Genomic DNA, 16,941 nt, shown 5'->3' with positions numbered 1-16,941 from the left:
AGACCCAGTTCAGTCCCAATAATGCAAGTGGTTTCCCGGGCACAGGAGTGAGCCCTGAGCACCCAGCCAGGAGTCCAGCCCTGGCAGCGCTGCTGGCGCCCCGAGACTGACAGATAAACATACACATGCACATGTACTCGAGGCCTGGGCCCAGGAGTGCTGGGGGGACCAAGGGCACGCTGACACCCCAGCACTGTCCAGCCCCCAGACCACCACTGGCAGGGACCCCCGAGCACACAGGCACCATCTGGTGTGACCCCCAAAATCAAAACAAAACCTTGAAGTGGCTAAAGAAGAACTCTGGGGCTGGAGCGATAGCACAGCGGGTAGGGCGTTTGCCTTGCACGTGGCCGACCCAGGTTCGATCCCCGGCATCCCATATGGTCCCCCAAGCACCGCCAGGGGTAATTCCTGAGTGCAAAGCCAGGAGTAACCCCTGAGCATCGCTGGGTGTGACCCAAAAAGCAAAAAAAAAAAAAAAAAAATTACTAAAGAAGAACTCTGAAAGCAGGACGTGACCAAACACCGGCAGGAACTGGCAGTAGACTGCCAAGGTGGTAAAGTCCTGCATTTATTAAGCAAGCACTCTCTCTCGGTTTACTTCGTGGGAATATTGCTGGAGAGTGAACTATGAATGAGAAACATTTATTTTCCAACCTAATAGTTTAAGGGTAACAATATTTAATCTAAATCTGCTTTAAAATGGAATACTGGGGCTGGAGCGATAGCACAGCAGGTAGGGTGTTTGCCTTGCACGTGGACGACCCGGGTTGATCCCCAGCACCCCATAGGGTCCCCCAAGCACCGCCAGGAGTTATTCCTGAGTGCAGATCGAGGAGTCGCCCCTGTGCATAGCCGGGTGTGACCCAAAAATCCAAAAATAAATAAATAAAAATAAAAAATAAAATGGAATACTCCTTTCTTTAATTCCTTGCTATTAGGACTTACCATACGTATCCAAAGAACAAACAATAGGTCTCAAACAGAAAAATAGTTGCCACTGTCTGTCTTCTTGGAAATGTCTTTACCAAATAGGTGTATTCCTCACATTTTCTACTTTCCACGTCAGTACAGGAGATGTCAAACTTTCCACCGTAATGTCATTACTGACATTCTCTCCACCTTCAAACCACTAACGATCTCCTATATGACCTTCTAACTTCTACTCCCTACCCAATCCCAAAGTCACTGTTACCTGTTTTTATTATGGCAAGACCTACTTCCAAATATTAATTTCTGGCTTTATTTTTTATTGCTATATAACAGATTATCCCCAAATGCTAGTGGCTTAAAATTTTTTAAATAGTAAAATAAAAAAATAAAATGAGCACTCTCAATTGATCCACGTAGTTTGAACAAACTATGAGATATAAATGAAACTGAAAACGGCACATGGCTTTATTGTGAAATTCTAAGTGAGAAGCAGCAACATCACTGTGGAACACCCGGTTTCCTCCTGGGAGCACTTGGATGAGCTCAAGTTCTGTGAGGCGCTACATGAGGATCTTGAGTCTCAGGCCGGGAGCAGAGGTGAAGTAGAAGCTGCCAAACCACTCCAGCCCGTGCGTGTCGGTGTACTGGCCCTCGCCGGCCACCCTGCGGCAGGAAAGACCAGTTTGTTCATGACTGAGAGCAAGAGTTCAGGTGAGATTTGCAGCACGCTACAGACTGCGGAGTGGGCCCTGAGCACAGAGTCAGGAGTAACCCCTGAGCATCGCTGAGTGTGACCCAAAAACAGACAAAAATAAGCCTCAGAAAAATCATGTTCAGGTGAAGGAATTCTGAAACCCTCTCCCGAGGGCAGGGAGAGCTTAGGGCTGGAGCTCGGGCTCTGCGGTCGGGGCCACGCCGACCCTCCCTGGGCACCGCGTAGGAGGGTCCCGAGCGGCACCAAGGGCGTCTGGCAAAAGAGCAAAAGACGGGCCAGAGCGACAGTACAGCGGGGAGGGCGTCTGCCTTGCACGCGGCTGACCCGGGTTTGGCCCGGGTTCGGCCCCCGGCACCCCCTACGGCCCCCTGAGCGCAGAGCAGGAGAAACCCTGAGCATCACTGGGTATGATCCCCTCCCCCGCAAAAAAAGCAAAGGACCTCACAAGTGAGAGGAATGTGGGGTATACATTGTCTTAATAATCTCAACAGGTTCTCCGTGTCCACGCTGACTATAAAAGTTTCATAGAACAGAGGAGTCGAGAAATAAATGAGGTCTCTGGCAGATTCTCAGCAAAAGTCATATTTTTAGGATGACTTTTGAGTTTGAGATGATCTTAACCTTTTTTATTATTTTTTTTTTGCTTTTTTTTTGGGGGGGGGTCACACCCGGCGATGCACAGGGGTCACTCCTAGCTCATGCACTCAGGAATCGCCCCTGGCGGTGCTCAGGGGACCATATGGGATGCTGGGATTCGAACCCAGGTCGGCCACGTGCAAGGCAAACGCCCTCCCTGCTGTGCTATCACTCCAGCCCCCTTAACCTTTTTTAAAAAATTATTTAATTGAGTCACTGTGAGATACACAGTTACAAAGCTGTTCACGGTTGGGCTGGGTTTCAGACATACAAGATTCCAACAGCAGTTCCTTGACCGGTGCCCATTTCTCACCACCAGTGTTCCCAGTCATCCATAACCCCCCTGCCCCCCCCCAGTCACCACCCCCACCCAGCCTGCCTCCTTGCAGGCACCTCCCCCGCCGCCTCCCTCCTTTGGGGCGCTACGGTTTGCGATGCAGGTGCTGAGAGGTGACCCTGTTGGCTCCTTTCCCTCCTTCGGGCACACAGTTCCTGTTCAGAGTCATCATTTCCAGCCGTCGCTGTCACAGTGGTCCCTGCTCTGTCCTGACTGCCCCCAGCACCTGAGGTCTCAGCCTATTCAGACTATCTCCCTCTTTCCAAAATACTCAACCATCCTAACAGTATAGTATATTTTAATGAAACACATTTAAAATATACATAAATAAAAAATTAAAAATTAAAAAATAAAATATATATAAATATTAATACATAAATATATTGAATATATTTTAAAATATTTTAACTAAGTACATTTTTAAAACAGTATTAGCTACATATATATGTGTATATGTATAATACTTAAGAAATTATATCTTAAAAAAGATCTTTAAGAATTACAGGAAGGGGGCTGGAGCGATAGCACAGCGGGTAGGGTGTTTGCCTTGCATGCGGCTGACCCAGGTTCGATTCCCAGCATCCCATATGGTCCCCTGAGCACTGCCAGGGGTAATTCCTGGGTGCAGAGCCAGGAGTAACCCCTGAGTGTTGTGACCAAAAAAAGCAAAAAAATAAAATAAAATAGAATAAAATGAAATAAAATAAAATCTATTTTTAAAAAAAAAGAATTACAGGAAGAATTTTCATGTTTACCTTACCTATTTTCACTGAAATTTCCAGTGTACTTTGCCCCTGTTGGAAAGGTGTAAGTCCCCAGTCCATGAAACATATTGTCTTTAAACTGGCCTTCGTATACTGCCCCTGAAAAATGTTGTAGTCTTCCAAAGCCATTCATCTGTTCAGAATCAAGGAAATGACCTTAGTAACTAATCTTGTTTCCCTGGAACCCGTCAAAATTGGACACCTATGTCTATGATACACTTAATTTAACCTTTCATTGCATTATTTTTCATTTCCAGAAACACGTTTGGGAGGACAGTGGGGGGGCACTTGCTTTGCACGTGGCAGACCTGGGCTTGATGCCTGGGGCCCACATGCTCTCCGAGCTCAGTAGGGGTCATCGTTGACTCAGAGACAAAAGTGAGCCGTGAGGAGGGTAGGTAAGACCCAGAAGGGACCACTGTGACAATAACAGCTGGGAATGATCACACTGACAAAAACTGAGTGCTGAGAGGAGGTAAGTATTATACATGGTACCCTTTCAGTATCTGCATTTCAACCACCATGCCCAGAGGGAGACAGGGAGGGAGGGAGGGAGGGAGGGAGGGAGAAAACAGAGTGCCTATCACAGGGGCAGGCTGGAGGCTGGGGTTAGGGGTGACAGGAGGGAACTAGGGACACCGGTGCTGGGAAATGTACACTGATGTCAGAGCACTGAATAACTGAAACCTAATCATGAAGAGCTTTGTAAGGGTCTATCTCACCATGATTCAACAAAAAAATCTTTAAAAAAAAAAAATTAAGCTGTGAGCATTGCCAAATGTGGTCCAAACCAAATAAAAATGATGCTTGGGGCTGGAGCAATAGCACAGTGGGTAGGGCGTTTGCCTTGCACGCGGCCGACCCGGGTTCGATTCCCAGCATCCCATATGGTCCCCTGAGCACCGCCAGGAGTAATTCCTGAGTGCAGAGCCAGGAGTAAGCCCTGAGCATCGCCGGGTGTGACCCAAAAAGCAAAAAAAAAAAAAAAAAAAATGATGCTTAATCATGTCCTTCACATGTGTTGGTTAAGATCATCAATTCAAACGGTCCTGACAGCTAGGGGGTCCATGATGATAATGGGGGTCTGCAGGATATCTTGAGAATATCAGAAATATCAGAAATCCTGAAGAAAAAAAGTTTGGTCGGGCCAGACACCAGTACTCAGAGTTGTAAAGAAAGATTTACGTGCCTTCAAGCCCACCTGGGCACACAGTCTCGCTGGACAAGAAATCTGAATTGCGCTTGGTCGTTTTTAGAATAGGACTATTGGGAATCAGATATAGGAGAGACAAAACAGCGCGGAGGGCACTTGTCTTCATGTGAATGAACTGGGTTCAAACCCCAGCACCACACATGTTCCCTCAGGTCTGTCAGGAGTGATCCCTGAGCACAGAGTCAGGAGTAAGGGAGGAAGGGCTGCTGGTGGCCCAAAAACTAAAACCAAAATCGAATAAAATGGGGCTATTAGTGGCCCGACCTCTTGTGAATGCCACACGGGTGTAACGACAAAATCATGTGCTGGGCTTGGCTTTGCTGGGTGAGCAGGAGAAGAATGAAGAAGCCGAGAACTACCCACCCCTGTGGATGAGTTTAATATTGCTCTGATGCTTGTACCTTAAATATAACCATCTGATTTTCAATTGTCCAGCTTACTCAGATGTGTTTTTTGGTTTTGTTTTTTGTTTTTTGCTGTTTTGGGGATCACATCTGGCAATGCACAGGGGTTATTCCTGGCTCTGCACTCAGAAATTACTCCTGTTGGTGCTCAGGGGACCATATGAGATGCTGGGAATTGACCTGGGTCGGCCGCATGCAAGGCAAACGCCCTACCTGCTGTACTATCGCTCCAGCCCCCTTAGATATGTTATTTTTTTTTTATTTTCAGGTCACACCCGGCAATGCTCAGGGATTACTCCTGGCTCTGCACTCAGAAATTACTCCTGTTGGTGCTCAGGGGACCATATGGGATGATGGGAATGGAACCCGGGTCGGCCGTGTGCAAGGCAAACACCCTACCTTCTGTGCCATCACTCCAGACCCTCAGATATATTTTTTAATGGCAAAATGCCTGGAATCATTTCATCAAAAAATGGCTTATTTCCTGTCAGCGTTTAGAACAACAGTGGTACCTTGTCATCTTTCCAGCTTCCAGTGTAGACAATCCCGTCCGGGGTGCTATGAGTGCCTACTCCGTTTCTCTCAACGACTCCAGCTGATGTCCTCGTACACTCACCATCTAGAAAGAGAGGAGCACTGGGCATTCCGAGTGAGAGCACCGGCTAAGACTTGTCTGACCCGCCCTCTGCGGCCGGCCCCCTGGACTCCCTCACACTGCACCTAGCCAGTGAGTCCAGAGACGGGGCCAGAGGATGACCAGACCAGAGAAGCACAGCCCACAAAGACTGACTGACCCCAGAGTTGCGGCGTGACACTCACCCTGTGAGTCTCGCTGCGAGAGTTAAGCTTTCAAACATGTTCCTCTGGGGCCAGGAAACAGACGGGAGGGCTGGCACTCAGACCTGGCATGGGAGGCCCCGAGCTCGGTTCCCAGTGCACATGACCCCTGCGGTGGTGACCTCTGAGCACACCACATCCCCGCTTGCGACCATCAGACACCCAGGGTCGGGCTGAGCCTCCCGGGGAGCGGCCCCTGCGGGCACTGAGCAGCCCCAACCAAACCCGCTTATCTGTTGGTATTTCCCACCCAGCTTCTCAGTGGGATTAGCGGCTGCCTCATAGTTCACTCTCAAGCTATTGCACTTTAGCCTGCGAGTACAAAAGCTGAAAGGTCCGCTTACCGTACTTGTCTCCATTCGGAAAAATAAAGTTTATCTTAGAAACTTCTTCAGCAGCTTTAAAACAAAGGAAGAAAGTGATCTGTCTGTCGTGGGCCCGTGACAGGGTGTTCCAAGGGTGAGCCTGGGGGCCGTCACATCACGCACAGGCGTTTCCACGGTCTAGCGCGAGTGCTGGCCAAATAATTCCCCTCGGTTTATTCATTTATTTGCTTTTTGGGTCACACTCGGGATGCTCAGGGGTCACTCCTGGCTCTGCACTCAGGAATCACTCCTGGCCGGGCTCGGGGGACCCTATGGGATGCTGGGAATCGAACCCGGGTCAGCAGCTTGCAAGGCAAACGCCCTCCCCGCTGTGCTATCGCCCCAGCCCCTGGTCCGGTTTATTTGTACAGAATTCACCCTTTTAAAAACATACTTTTTTGTTTGTCTTCACAGCGCCAGGAGCCTCCCACGTGTTCTACCGCCCGCTCCAGCCCTTCCCCTGATCTTTGCGCTTGGCTTTGGGGGCTTGTCTTTGGGGGGCCGCTCCAGGCCGTGCTGGGGGGGGGCACCCTCCTGGCGGGGCCGCGGGACCGGCCTGGGTCACCCCCTCAGGAGGCAAGCGTCCTGCCCCCTGCACGTGCTGCTTCCAAACCCACATCCTGGGCTGGGGAAGGGGGGACAGCCGGGGCAAGGGGAGGGGGGTAGGGGGCAGCAAGGCTGAGGGGGGGGCAGTACAGCGGGGGGGGGGCAGCACGCCCGATGGGGGGGAGGACAGCACAGCTGGGGGGGCAGCACAGCCGAAGGGGGGACAGCACAGGGGGGGCAGCACGGCCGAGGGGAGGACAGCACAGCGGGGGGGGGGCAGCACGGCCGAGGGGGGACGGGGGGGGGGGGCGCAGCACAGCCGAGGGGGGCGGACATCACAGAGGGGGAACAGCACAGGGGGGGCAGCATGGCTGATGGGGGACAGCACAGGGGGGGGGCAGCACGGCCGAGGGGGGGCAGCACGGCGGAGGGGGCCCCCCCCCCCCCCCCCGGACAGCACAGCGGGGGGTGCAGCACGGCCGAGGTTGGGCCCCCCCCCCGACAGCACAGCGGGGGGTGCAGCACGGGCCGAGGGGGGCGGACAGCACAGCGGGGGGTGCAGCACGGCCGAGGGGAGCGGACAGCACAGGGTGGGGGCAGCACGGCTGAGGGGGGCGGACAGCACAGCGGCCGAGGGGAGGACAGCACAGTGGGGTGGGGCAGCACAGGGGGGGGTGCAGCACGGCCGACGCGGGGGGCAGCACGGCCGAGGGGGGCAGCACGGCCGAGGGGGGCGGACAGCACAGCGGGGGGGGGGCAGCACGGCCGAGGGGAGGACAGCACAGTGGGGTGGGGCAGCACGGCCGAGGGGGGCGGACAGCACAGCGGAGGGGGGGCAGCACGGCCGAGGGGGGCGGACAGCACAGCGGGGGGGGCAGCACTGCCGAGGGGCGGACAGCACAGTGGGGTGGGGCAGCACAGCGGGGGGGCGGGCAGCACGGCCGACGCGGGGGGCAGCACGGCCGAGGGGGGCAGCACGGCCGAGGGGGGGACAGCACAGCGGGGGGGGGCAGCACGGCCGAGGGGGGCAGCACGGCCGAGAGGGGTCGGCCCGGCACCGGGGGTCGATCCCCCCGCCGGGCCCACTCACTCCGCACGGAGACCTGGGACACGTTGGCGGGGCTCAGCCGCTCCCCGGGGGTCGCCAGCTCGCGGCGCTCAGGGCTGCCCGCAGCGCTCCCGCCCGGCGCGGCTCCCGTTGCCAGGGCGACCGGCGTCGCTCACCCGGAAGCGGACGCGGCGGGGGCGGGGCCGGGGCCTGCCCCGGAAGTGGATGGCGCCGGCCCGCGGCCCAGCCAACCGGGAGGCGCGGGGGCGGGGCGACGGCGCGGGCCGCGGCGCGGCGGCTGCAGGTGCGGGGGGCGGGCGGGACCCCGCGACCCGGGCGGCCCCTGGCCCGGCACACCCGGAGGAGGCGCCGCGCGCCGGGCCGGAGCCCTGGGCCCACGCGGCCGCGTCGCTGTCCCGGGCCCGGCCGGTGAGTCGGCGGGGGGCGGGCTGGAGGCCGCCGGGGCGGGGGCGTGCGCGCTGCGGAGACCCCCGGGCCGGGCACCCGCCCCCCGCCCGGCCGGAGGCGCAGCCCAGCCCCCCGCCGGCTTCCCGGGCCCCGGCCCCGGGGCTGCCCGCGGCTCTCGGTGCTCCCGGGAGTTTCCTGGGCGCGGGACCCCCGAGCTGTTCCGGGCACGGAGAGGGGCGGGGCGGGGGGAGCGGCCGGGCCGGGGGCTCGCGCTGGAACATCCCGGTGCCGGCCCGGCCCGGGTGGGACGGAGCCGTGACCCTGCCCGTGGGTCTCCCGCAGCCCGGCGCCCCCACCCCGGCACGCGCCCGGGACAGGACCCTGCGGGCGGCGCGGAGGGGGTGGCCGGGCGTGGGTGTCCCCTCTGCCCGAGTGTCACATTGCGCGGGCCAGCCGGGCCCCATCCCGCATCCCGCGTGGTCCCCAGCACCCCGGGAGTGGCCCCCGAACACTACATGTGTGGCCCCTACCCAGAGGAACGGGGAGGAAGGAAGTCGCTCAGCTCAGCGGGGAGCGAACACGCCTCCAGCTGCCCCTTGGTCTCGTCCTTGCACCCGGGACCACTGTTTCTCCCCCGGGAACCAGCGCACAGGGAGGTGACGGGCAACCGGGGAAGCCCCTGTGCCCCAGCGCTGGCCAGTACTGGACTGTTTGCCCCGCCCTGCCCCGTCTCCGCCGCAGGAGCCCCCCAAAGACTGGCCTGTGCTTTCCCTCAGTTCCTTCTGCCCCCAGCCCGGGGCCTGGCATGACGGGGCCTGTCTGTAGTTTCCCAGGGGCCAGTGTGGCATGCCCTTCTCTCCAGCGACCCAAGGGGAACGGGACAGCTTGCAGTGGACTCACCTCTCTCTCATCCTGCTCGCCTTTCGCCTTGCTCCGTGAGCACTCAGGAATGAGCCAGAGTGGGACCAACCCATCTGTACATTCCGAATTGAAGGGGGGGGAGCGAGGGGGAGAGAGAGAGGAGGATATGGTGGGTTTCAGTTCTTGGGTCAAAAGGTTTGATTTTTTATTGTTTAGCTTCAACTTTCTAAGCATCGGAGACCCCAGTCAGGGTACAGTTGTTCCAGGTACTCGGTATTCCACCCCCAGCTCCGCCACCTGTGCCCAGGTTCCCGCCCACCCCGAGCCTGCTCCCTCTTCGGGCACGAGTTTGCTTTGTATGCCGTGTCCTGTCTCTGCCTTGCTGAGGTCCCGTTGGGCAGCTGGGCCTCGGGGTCCTGTCTCCGCCGCTCAGCCGCCCAACTCTCCCAGCCTTGGAGCTGGGCCCATCAGCAGCCAGGGTCCTTCTGGCGGCTCCCTGGGTCAGCCGTGAAGCTGGGCGGTTCCTCGGGCAGCGCCCGGGTGTGGGTGGGGTGGGTGCCGGGTCTCGGGCAGGGACTCGGAAAGGGACTGACTGCCTTCGAGACTTGGTTCCTTCGCGAAGGCAGGGTGTTAGGGGAGTGAGGGAAGTCATTTGACTTTGTCCCTGGCACAGACTCAGCCTTCAGCCCCCTGCCAGGCACCTCTGTGGAGCACCCAGCATCCCGCCTCAGGCCCGGCCAGCCCGGCCAGCCCACCCCGTCCTCTCGTGCCCGAGTCTCAGTTACGCGGGGCACCTGCACCCGGCCGCGGCAGCCTGACCGCTCTCTGCGAGGCACCTGCCCGTTGGCGCTCCCCGCCGCTTTACGCACAGTCGCCACGACTGCCCGTGCGGAGAGCACGGTCCGCACACAGCGGAGGCCCTTCCTCTGGAGGGTGGAGTCTTGGCCGCGGCCCCCGAGTGACCTGGCGCTTATGCCCAGCCAGTACGGCCGCTTCTCTGTGGTCTAGGAGGGAACCTTGTCTGTGAGGCAGCACCAAACCCTCAGCCTGGCCACAGGCCCGAGGGGCGGCGAGCCGGGCCTTGCCCGACTGCGTGGGGCCCGGCTGGCAGGAGGGATCCTGTCCGTCTGCTCTGGGTGTTGCAGGGTGTGTACTTTCCGAGGGGACGTGGACTCCACCGGACCCTTAAGACGCGGGCTTGGGCTGGAGCAGTAGAAGAGCGGGTGGGTTGCTTGCACCCGGCACCACGTGGTCCCTTGAGCCCCACTCGGAGTGATCCCTGAGCACAGAGCCAGGAGTCAGCCCTAAGCACCCAGAAGCAAAACAAAAAATACGTTGCATCCTTGCAACAGGGAGCTTTCTGGGCCAGGGCTAGGAAACAAAGCAGGAAATAGATACTTGGGCCGAGAGAGTGCGGGGGTTCGGGTGCATGCCTGGCAGTGCCCAGTGCCGGTCCCCCCAGCCCCCCGCATTGCATACGGCTCCACACTCCCCCCCTGCACATAGTCTCACGTATAATCATGAAGGTCTGGGGAAAGGAACCCCGGAATCTACAGGCTTTCTTAGTCTAGTGGAGGCCACCACAGGCGTCGTGAGTGCCAGGCTCAGTGGCAGCCTCTGGAGAGACTTGTCCCGCTCTTAAAGAAGTCCTTTGGGGGCAGGGTGGGAGGGAGGGAAACTGGGCACGCAGTGGGAAGTACACGCCGGTGAAGGGACAGGTGAGGGAGGGAAGCCGGGCACGCAGTGGGAAGTACACGCCGGTGAAGGGACAGGTGAGGGAGGGAAGCCGGGCACGCAGTGGGAAGTACACGCCGGTGAGGGGACAGGTGAGGGAGGGAAGCCGGGCACGCAGTGGGAAGTACACGCCGGTGAAGGGACAGGTGAGGGAGGGAAGCCGGGCACGCAGTGGGAAGTACACGCCGGTGAGGGGACAGGTGAGGGAGGGAAGCCGGGCACGCAGTGGGAAGTACACGCCGGTGAAGGGACAGGTGAGGGAGGGAAGCCGGGCACGCAGTGGGAAGTACACGCCGGTGAAGGGACAGGTGAGGGAGGGAAGCCGGGCACGCAGTGGGAAGTACACGCCGGTGAAGGGACAGGTGAGGGAGGGAAGCTGGGCACGCAGTGGGAAGTACACGCCGCTGAGGGGACAGGTGCTGGAACACTGGCTGAAACCCTCCCTGGAGCCACTCTGTAACTGTGTCATCGCACGGTGACTCGGTTTAAGGAAAGAGAAGCTCCTTTAGGAGCTGGAGCGACAGTCCTGTGGGGGGGGCACCTGCCTTGCGTGCAGCTGACCCAGGTTCAGTCCCCGGCCCACATCTGATCCCCTGAGCCCTGCCACAAGAGATCGCAGCGCAGAACCAGGATAAGCCCTGAGCACTGCCGGGAGTGGCCAAAGCCAAAAGAAGATGCTTTAATGTTTCTTGCAAAACTGGTTTCGAGACTGAACTTCTAAGCTGTTGCCCATCCGCGAAGCTCTGTATCGCTCCCTCAGATCTGAGTCATGGCCCGGCTGGGGCGAGTATTCTCGATGAAGTTTTTGGGATGTTCAAGCGACACCCCACCTTTCTCTTGCGGCCTGTAGGGTCTCATCTAATCCATCTGCTGTGTCTCTTCTGGGATTTCCTTTGTGTGTACGTTCCTCTATTCGCCTTCTTGCGTTCACTTTTTTGCCCCCATCTTCGTGTTGTTTTCTGGTTTTATTTGTGTCTTAGAGTTTTCCTGTTTGGATCTGTCTCCCTCTGCCCTGGGAAGTTCTTGTCCATGATTTCTTTGGCTGTGATTCCTTTGCATTCCTCCCACTCCTCCGGGACTCCAATAGCTCCTCTCGCTCTTTGCTCGTCCAGCCCTGAGTGTCCTGGCCACTGTGGTACTGGCCAGCTGCCAGAGATGTGTGCTTTGTAGTTAGACGTTTGCTTCGAGGACGTAGATCAGTCGTCCTGTAGCTGGACCCTTTCAGCTGCGCTGGCGAAGGCGTCCAGGGAGTGTTCGCGGATGCTGCGGCCCTTCCTGGCCAGGCCTGACACGGCTGTGCGGGCTCAGTGTCGGGCCAGCAGGTGCTGCTTGGCCTTGCGGTGCTGGAGTGGCCTCAGCACGTGCAGGGCTGGGCTTGGCGTTGGGCAAGGCACTTGTCTTGACGCAGCCAGCCCGCCAGGAGTGGCTCCCAAGCACAGGCCGGGAGGAAGCCCTGGGCACCTCCAGGTGTGGCCCGAGCCCCAGAAATAACTCAGCAAATAAAATGTGTTTGGCTTGGTTTCTTCCAGCGCGGCAGCGGCCGTCCGTGGTGTTGACAGGTGGCCTGAGCTTCCTGCCCCGTGAGACCCGCGCGCTTTTGCTTGCAGGCAGTCATGAGTTCCGTGAGAAGGAAAGGCAAGCCCGGCAAGGGCGGGCCCAAGGGGTCTTCCCGAGGCGGGAAAGGAGGCCGGGGCCAGGCCGGCAGGTCCCGCGGCAGCGGCGGCGGCGGCGGCGGCGGCAGCAGGAAGGCCTCCAGCAGGACGTGGGACGACGGTGACGACTTCTGCATCTTCAGTGACGCCCGGCGCCCCTCCTCCTCAAGGTGCTTCTGCTCTCGGGTTTGGGGGGGGTGTTGTCTGGAGGTGCGAGTCCGCGCCCCCCTTCTGTGCTCTCTGACCGGCAGATACGAAACCAGTGTCCATTTCTCTCTCCTTTGGTTTTGGGTCACACCCGGCGAGGCTCAGGCTTCACTCCTGCCCCTGCACTTAGGGATCGCTCCGGCGGTGCTCAGGGGGACTGTGGGATGCCGGGGATGGAGCCTGGGCTGGCCCCTGAGCCAGTAGCCATTTCTGCGGAATGCGGGGTGGAGAGACGCAGACCGAATCGGAGTCGGCCCTGAGCACTGCTGGAGTACCTCCCCCAGAATAACCCGAGACCAAGCAGAAACGACGGGTCGGCTTTAGTTTGGCTTTTGTGGGCCCAGCTGCTTCCTTCCCGGGCCGGGCTGTTCCAGCCGTTCTCGGGCCGGCGGTGGGGACGCGCTGCCTCCCGGTCCCCTGGCACGCTCGCCGGTGTCCCCTGCAGGCCCCGCAGCAGCAGCGGAGGCGGCAGCGGGCAGAGGGCGGAGGCGCGGCCCCGGTGGCGCTCGGAAGCCAAAGTGCCTCTGCAGAGGCTGCACATGACCTCGGAGAACCAGGAGAAGGTGAAGGCGCTGCTCCGAGACCTGCAGGAACAGGAAGCCGACGCGGGCTCCGAGTGAGTGCTCCCGGGCTGGCCTTGGGGTAATGTCAGCTCTGACCCTGCTGGGCCCCCCTCCCCGGTCAGAAGGTCGCAAGAGAAGCAGTGAGAACCATTGGTAAGCGGTATCCGTGGAGAGGTGTCGCCCGAAAGCAAAATAACCCCCCGAAATGCAGGTTCTTGGGCTGGGGAGAGTCGATTCCGTCCCCGAGCACTGCCAGGATTGCCTGAGGGAGACAGAGGGAGGGAGGAGAGAGAGGAGAGCGCGTCCGTGTGTGAGGCCTGTGCAAGGTCAGGAGGGCGTCTGTGCCATTGATGCACAGGTCCAGGGGGCATCAGGGGGTCCCCAGCACCGCTGTGCAGCCTCCCAGCACAGAGCCAGAGAAGACAGCGTGGGTGCCCTTGGCTCGGGCCCTGTTCCTCCCTGCCAGGGACCTGGAACTACCACCCCACCCCTGAATATTGGGGTTCCGACGTCCCTGGCGAGGTCGTGGGGATGATAGTCTGTCCAGCACAGCCGGGCCGGGCTGGCCTGTGTGTCAGTCAGCGGGTCACTGCAGGGCCCCTGCACCCTCCGGCCCCGTGTCCTAGAGTCTCAGCCTCTGTCAGTTTCTGTTTGCGATGGAGAGGGCCGTATCACACCCCCCTTCCCCCTGTCAGGAGAGATGAGTCGGGGGAGGAGGAAGACAACGACGACGAGCCGGACGGTGACGAGGAGCAGTACTGGGCGGCCGGCCGAGAGGCGTCCCTGGTCCCCGACTACGACCCTTCCGAATACGCCGGCTCGGGGGCTGCGGAGCCCCCCGCGTGCCCCGTCTCCACCATCGCCGTGCAGAAACTGTCCAGGTAGTGAGCCCTGGGCCCTCCCCGCACCTCTCTCGGTGGGCCCCACCCCCCCGGGGGAGGGTGGGCATCCCTGCGGCGGCCTGGGCTCAGCGCCCGTGCTCTGGGCCTGGCAGGTACGGCTTCCACACTGACCGCTGCCTGCTGGCCCTGGGGGCCTGTGACGGAGACGTGGGCGCGGCGCTGGAGCTGCTGCTTGCCCAGTGCTTCGCCGAGGCCTTCGGGGACAGGACGGCCCCGCCCGCGGCGGCCGCCCGCGCCAGCCTGGACGAGTGTGTGGAGCAGCGGCGGGAGGAGGCCTTGGCCCTCAGGTCCATCTGCGGGGACAGGTTCACCGAGAGGATCCAGAACCGAGTTTGGACCGTGGGGCTGGACCTGGAGTACCTGACCAGCAGGTTCTGCAAGGCCACGCCGGGGGCCGGCACCGGGCCCGCGCGGGGGCCTCCCCAGGGGGGGAAGGATGGTGCTGGGCCCGCGTGGGGGCCGCCCCAGGAGGTCTGCAGGTTTTACCTCAAAGGCAGCTGTAAATTCGGACCCAAGTGCAAGTTCCGGCACGAGGCGCCCCCGGGTCAGCTAGTGGGCCGGGCAGACAGGCCCGCTGACCGTGCTCCCCTCCCTGCCCCGCGAGACGCGTCTTTTTTGTACGAACTGGAAGTCCGGTTCCCTCGGGACCACCGCTACCCCCACCAGGCGCCCCTCGTGGCGTTCTACTCCACCAACGAGAACCTACCTCTGGCTTGTCGCTTGCACATCTCCGAGCTCCTCTACGGCAAGGCCCTGGCGCTGGCGGAGAGCGCGGAGCCCGCCGTGTACTCGCTGCTCACCCTCCTGGAGGAGGAAGCCGCCGTGGCCCCCCTGCTGACCGCCGGGCCCCACAAGCACAGCGGGGCCCCGGCCGGCGCCCTGCCACGCCCTCTGGGGCCCGCCTGCCGCAGAGGCGCCGTGTCCAGCCGCTCCCCGGTGTCCAGGCAGATCCCGGAAGGTACGTGGGGCAGGGCTGGGGCCCTGGCGAGGCTCCCCCGAGTCGGCCGTGTCCCCCTCGTGCTCTCGCAGGTCCCGTCGAGGTGCTGCTTCTCTCTCCTAGCCCAGCCCCCTGCTCCTTCCTGGCCGGCCCGCTCTGACCCTCCACCCCTCAGACAAATGCCCTTCCCCAGAGCCAGCACCCGCCCCCCCAGGAATCCCCCTTCTCAGGCTGCCCGAGTCCATGGCTGCCTCGTGGCGAGAAGCGAGGGACACTGTCCCCGCAGGGCCTGGCCCGCAGTTCCCTCCGGAGCTTGGGCTTTCCTCGAGCCGTCTGCTTGAGCCCCGCTTCCCTGCCTCGCAGCTCGCCCGGTGGGCCTGGCAGGGGGCGGGCTTAGCGCAGACCCCGGGCTCCGTCCAGCACGCGTCCAGGTGCGCCATTCACAGTGTCCTCCCCAGCCCCGCTGTCACCCCGCAGAGCAGAGCCCCAGTCGGCACGCCTCCCGCCTCCCTCCTCCCGCCCCACCCGGGTTCTGTCTGCTCAGAACGGGCCTCGCCGGCAGCCCAGTGCTCTGGGGCTCCGTGAGGGCCTTTGCACGCCCCTCTGTCTCCGGGGCCCCCGCGTCACACCCGCGTTGCTCGTTGCCAAGAACTGTTCCGTCTGTGGCCAATCGATCCCGCTGTGCCCAGCAGCGCCTCTGCTGCCGCGTGTCGGGGGCTGTGCAGCAGAACCAGGCTCTCCTCACGCTTCCCGGTCGGGCGCCTGGGGAGGCTCCGCTGTCCGGGCCGCTGTCGCCAGGCCTGTCAGCACGCCTGGCCTCGGCCGCACCCCAGGGAGCGTGTGGGATCCCAGCAGCCGGGGTGTTTCTCTGGTTTTATTTTTTTGGGTTGGGGCCACAGCCGGCTGTGCTGGGCTTCCTCCCGCCCCTGCTCAGGCGTCTCTCTCGGGGACAGGCACCAGAGCAGGGACCAGGGAGCAAACAGGGTGGGCCATGTGCGAGCAGGTGCCCTGCCCGCTGTGCTCTCGGACGCCCTGTCTGCAGGCCGGCCGTGCGTGCCGGTGCTGGAGTGAGTGACCCCTCGGGCCGGGTCTGTGGATGTTTGTCGGAAAGTGGCTCTGCCCCAGTGCTCAGCCACAGCTCCCTGTGGAAGGTGCTGCCCCTTGTCCCCTTCAAGCTGAAGAGGAGTCGGAGCTGGAGGAGGAGGAAGAGGAGGAGCAGGAGGACGAAGAGGAGGAGGAGGAGGAGGAGGAGGAGGAGAAAGGGCAGGAGGGGCCCGCCCCCGCGCTGGTGGAGAGTGAGAGCTACGTGAACCTGAAGAAGGTGTCCAGGCGGCACGACTGGTCGGCGCGATCAGCCCACGCCGAAAACGCGAGGCTCTGCAAGCAGTTCCGGGCCAAGCAGGTAGCCCGCCGGGGCTGTGGCCTAGAGGGAGGATTGGCGTGGAGGCGTGTGGGTAGGGGCCCGGGGGTGCAGGGCGTGTGGACGGGCCCAGGGGCTCGGAAGGGGCAGGGCAGGAGTCCAGCTAATCCTTCCTGGCGCCAGTCTGGGGGTTTCTTCCCTCCGTTCCCATGAAGATTTAGTTTAAGACCTAAAGTCTAGGGCTGGAGAGATAGCACAGCGGGGAGGGCGTTTGCCTTGCACGCGGCCGACCCGGGTTCAAATCCCAGCATCCCACATGGTCCCCTGAGCACGGCCAGGGGTAATTCCTGAGTGCAGAGCCAGGAGTGACCCCTGTGCATCGCCAGGTGTGACCCAAAAAGAAAAAAAAAAAAAAAGACCTAAAGTCTAGGGCCGAGCAGTAGCACGGCAGGGAGGGCGCTGGCCTTGCACGCAGCTAGTCCAGGTTGGACCCCGGCATCCCGTGTGATCCCCTGAGCA

General features: G+C 60.7%; 1 protein-coding gene across 2 annotated transcripts in view; it reads left to right on the top strand.

Annotated features, from left to right (window-relative positions):
• The first annotated feature begins 8,063 nt into the window (after positions 1-8,063).
• The window catches only part of DHX57 (DExH-box helicase 57), a 30,513-nt gene continuing 21,635 nt past the window's right edge, over positions 8,064-16,941 (top strand). The window contains exons 1-6 of one of the 2 annotated variants that reach the window (XM_055120876.1): positions 8,064-8,102; positions 12,409-12,623; positions 13,106-13,276; positions 13,919-14,104; positions 14,218-15,083; positions 16,238-16,464. In XM_055120876.1, coding sequence (XP_054976851.1) covers positions 12,415-12,623; positions 13,106-13,276; positions 13,919-14,104; positions 14,218-15,083; positions 16,238-16,464 — 1,659 coding nt within the window. In that variant the 5' untranslated portion in view covers positions 8,064-8,102; positions 12,409-12,414. Of the gene's footprint in view, positions 8,228-12,408; positions 12,624-13,105; positions 13,277-13,918; positions 14,105-14,217; positions 15,084-16,237; positions 16,465-16,941 lie in introns of both variants that reach the window. The other variant, XM_055120877.1, reaches the window with a different exon arrangement.

This window comes from Sorex araneus, chromosome X (assembly GCF_027595985.1).
Source record: "Sorex araneus isolate mSorAra2 chromosome X, mSorAra2.pri, whole genome shotgun sequence".
NCBI classification, from domain to species: domain Eukaryota; kingdom Metazoa; phylum Chordata; class Mammalia; order Eulipotyphla; family Soricidae; genus Sorex; species Sorex araneus.
The sequence above is the reverse complement of the archived record's forward strand: the minus strand, read 5'-3'. Positions and strand labels throughout refer to the sequence as shown.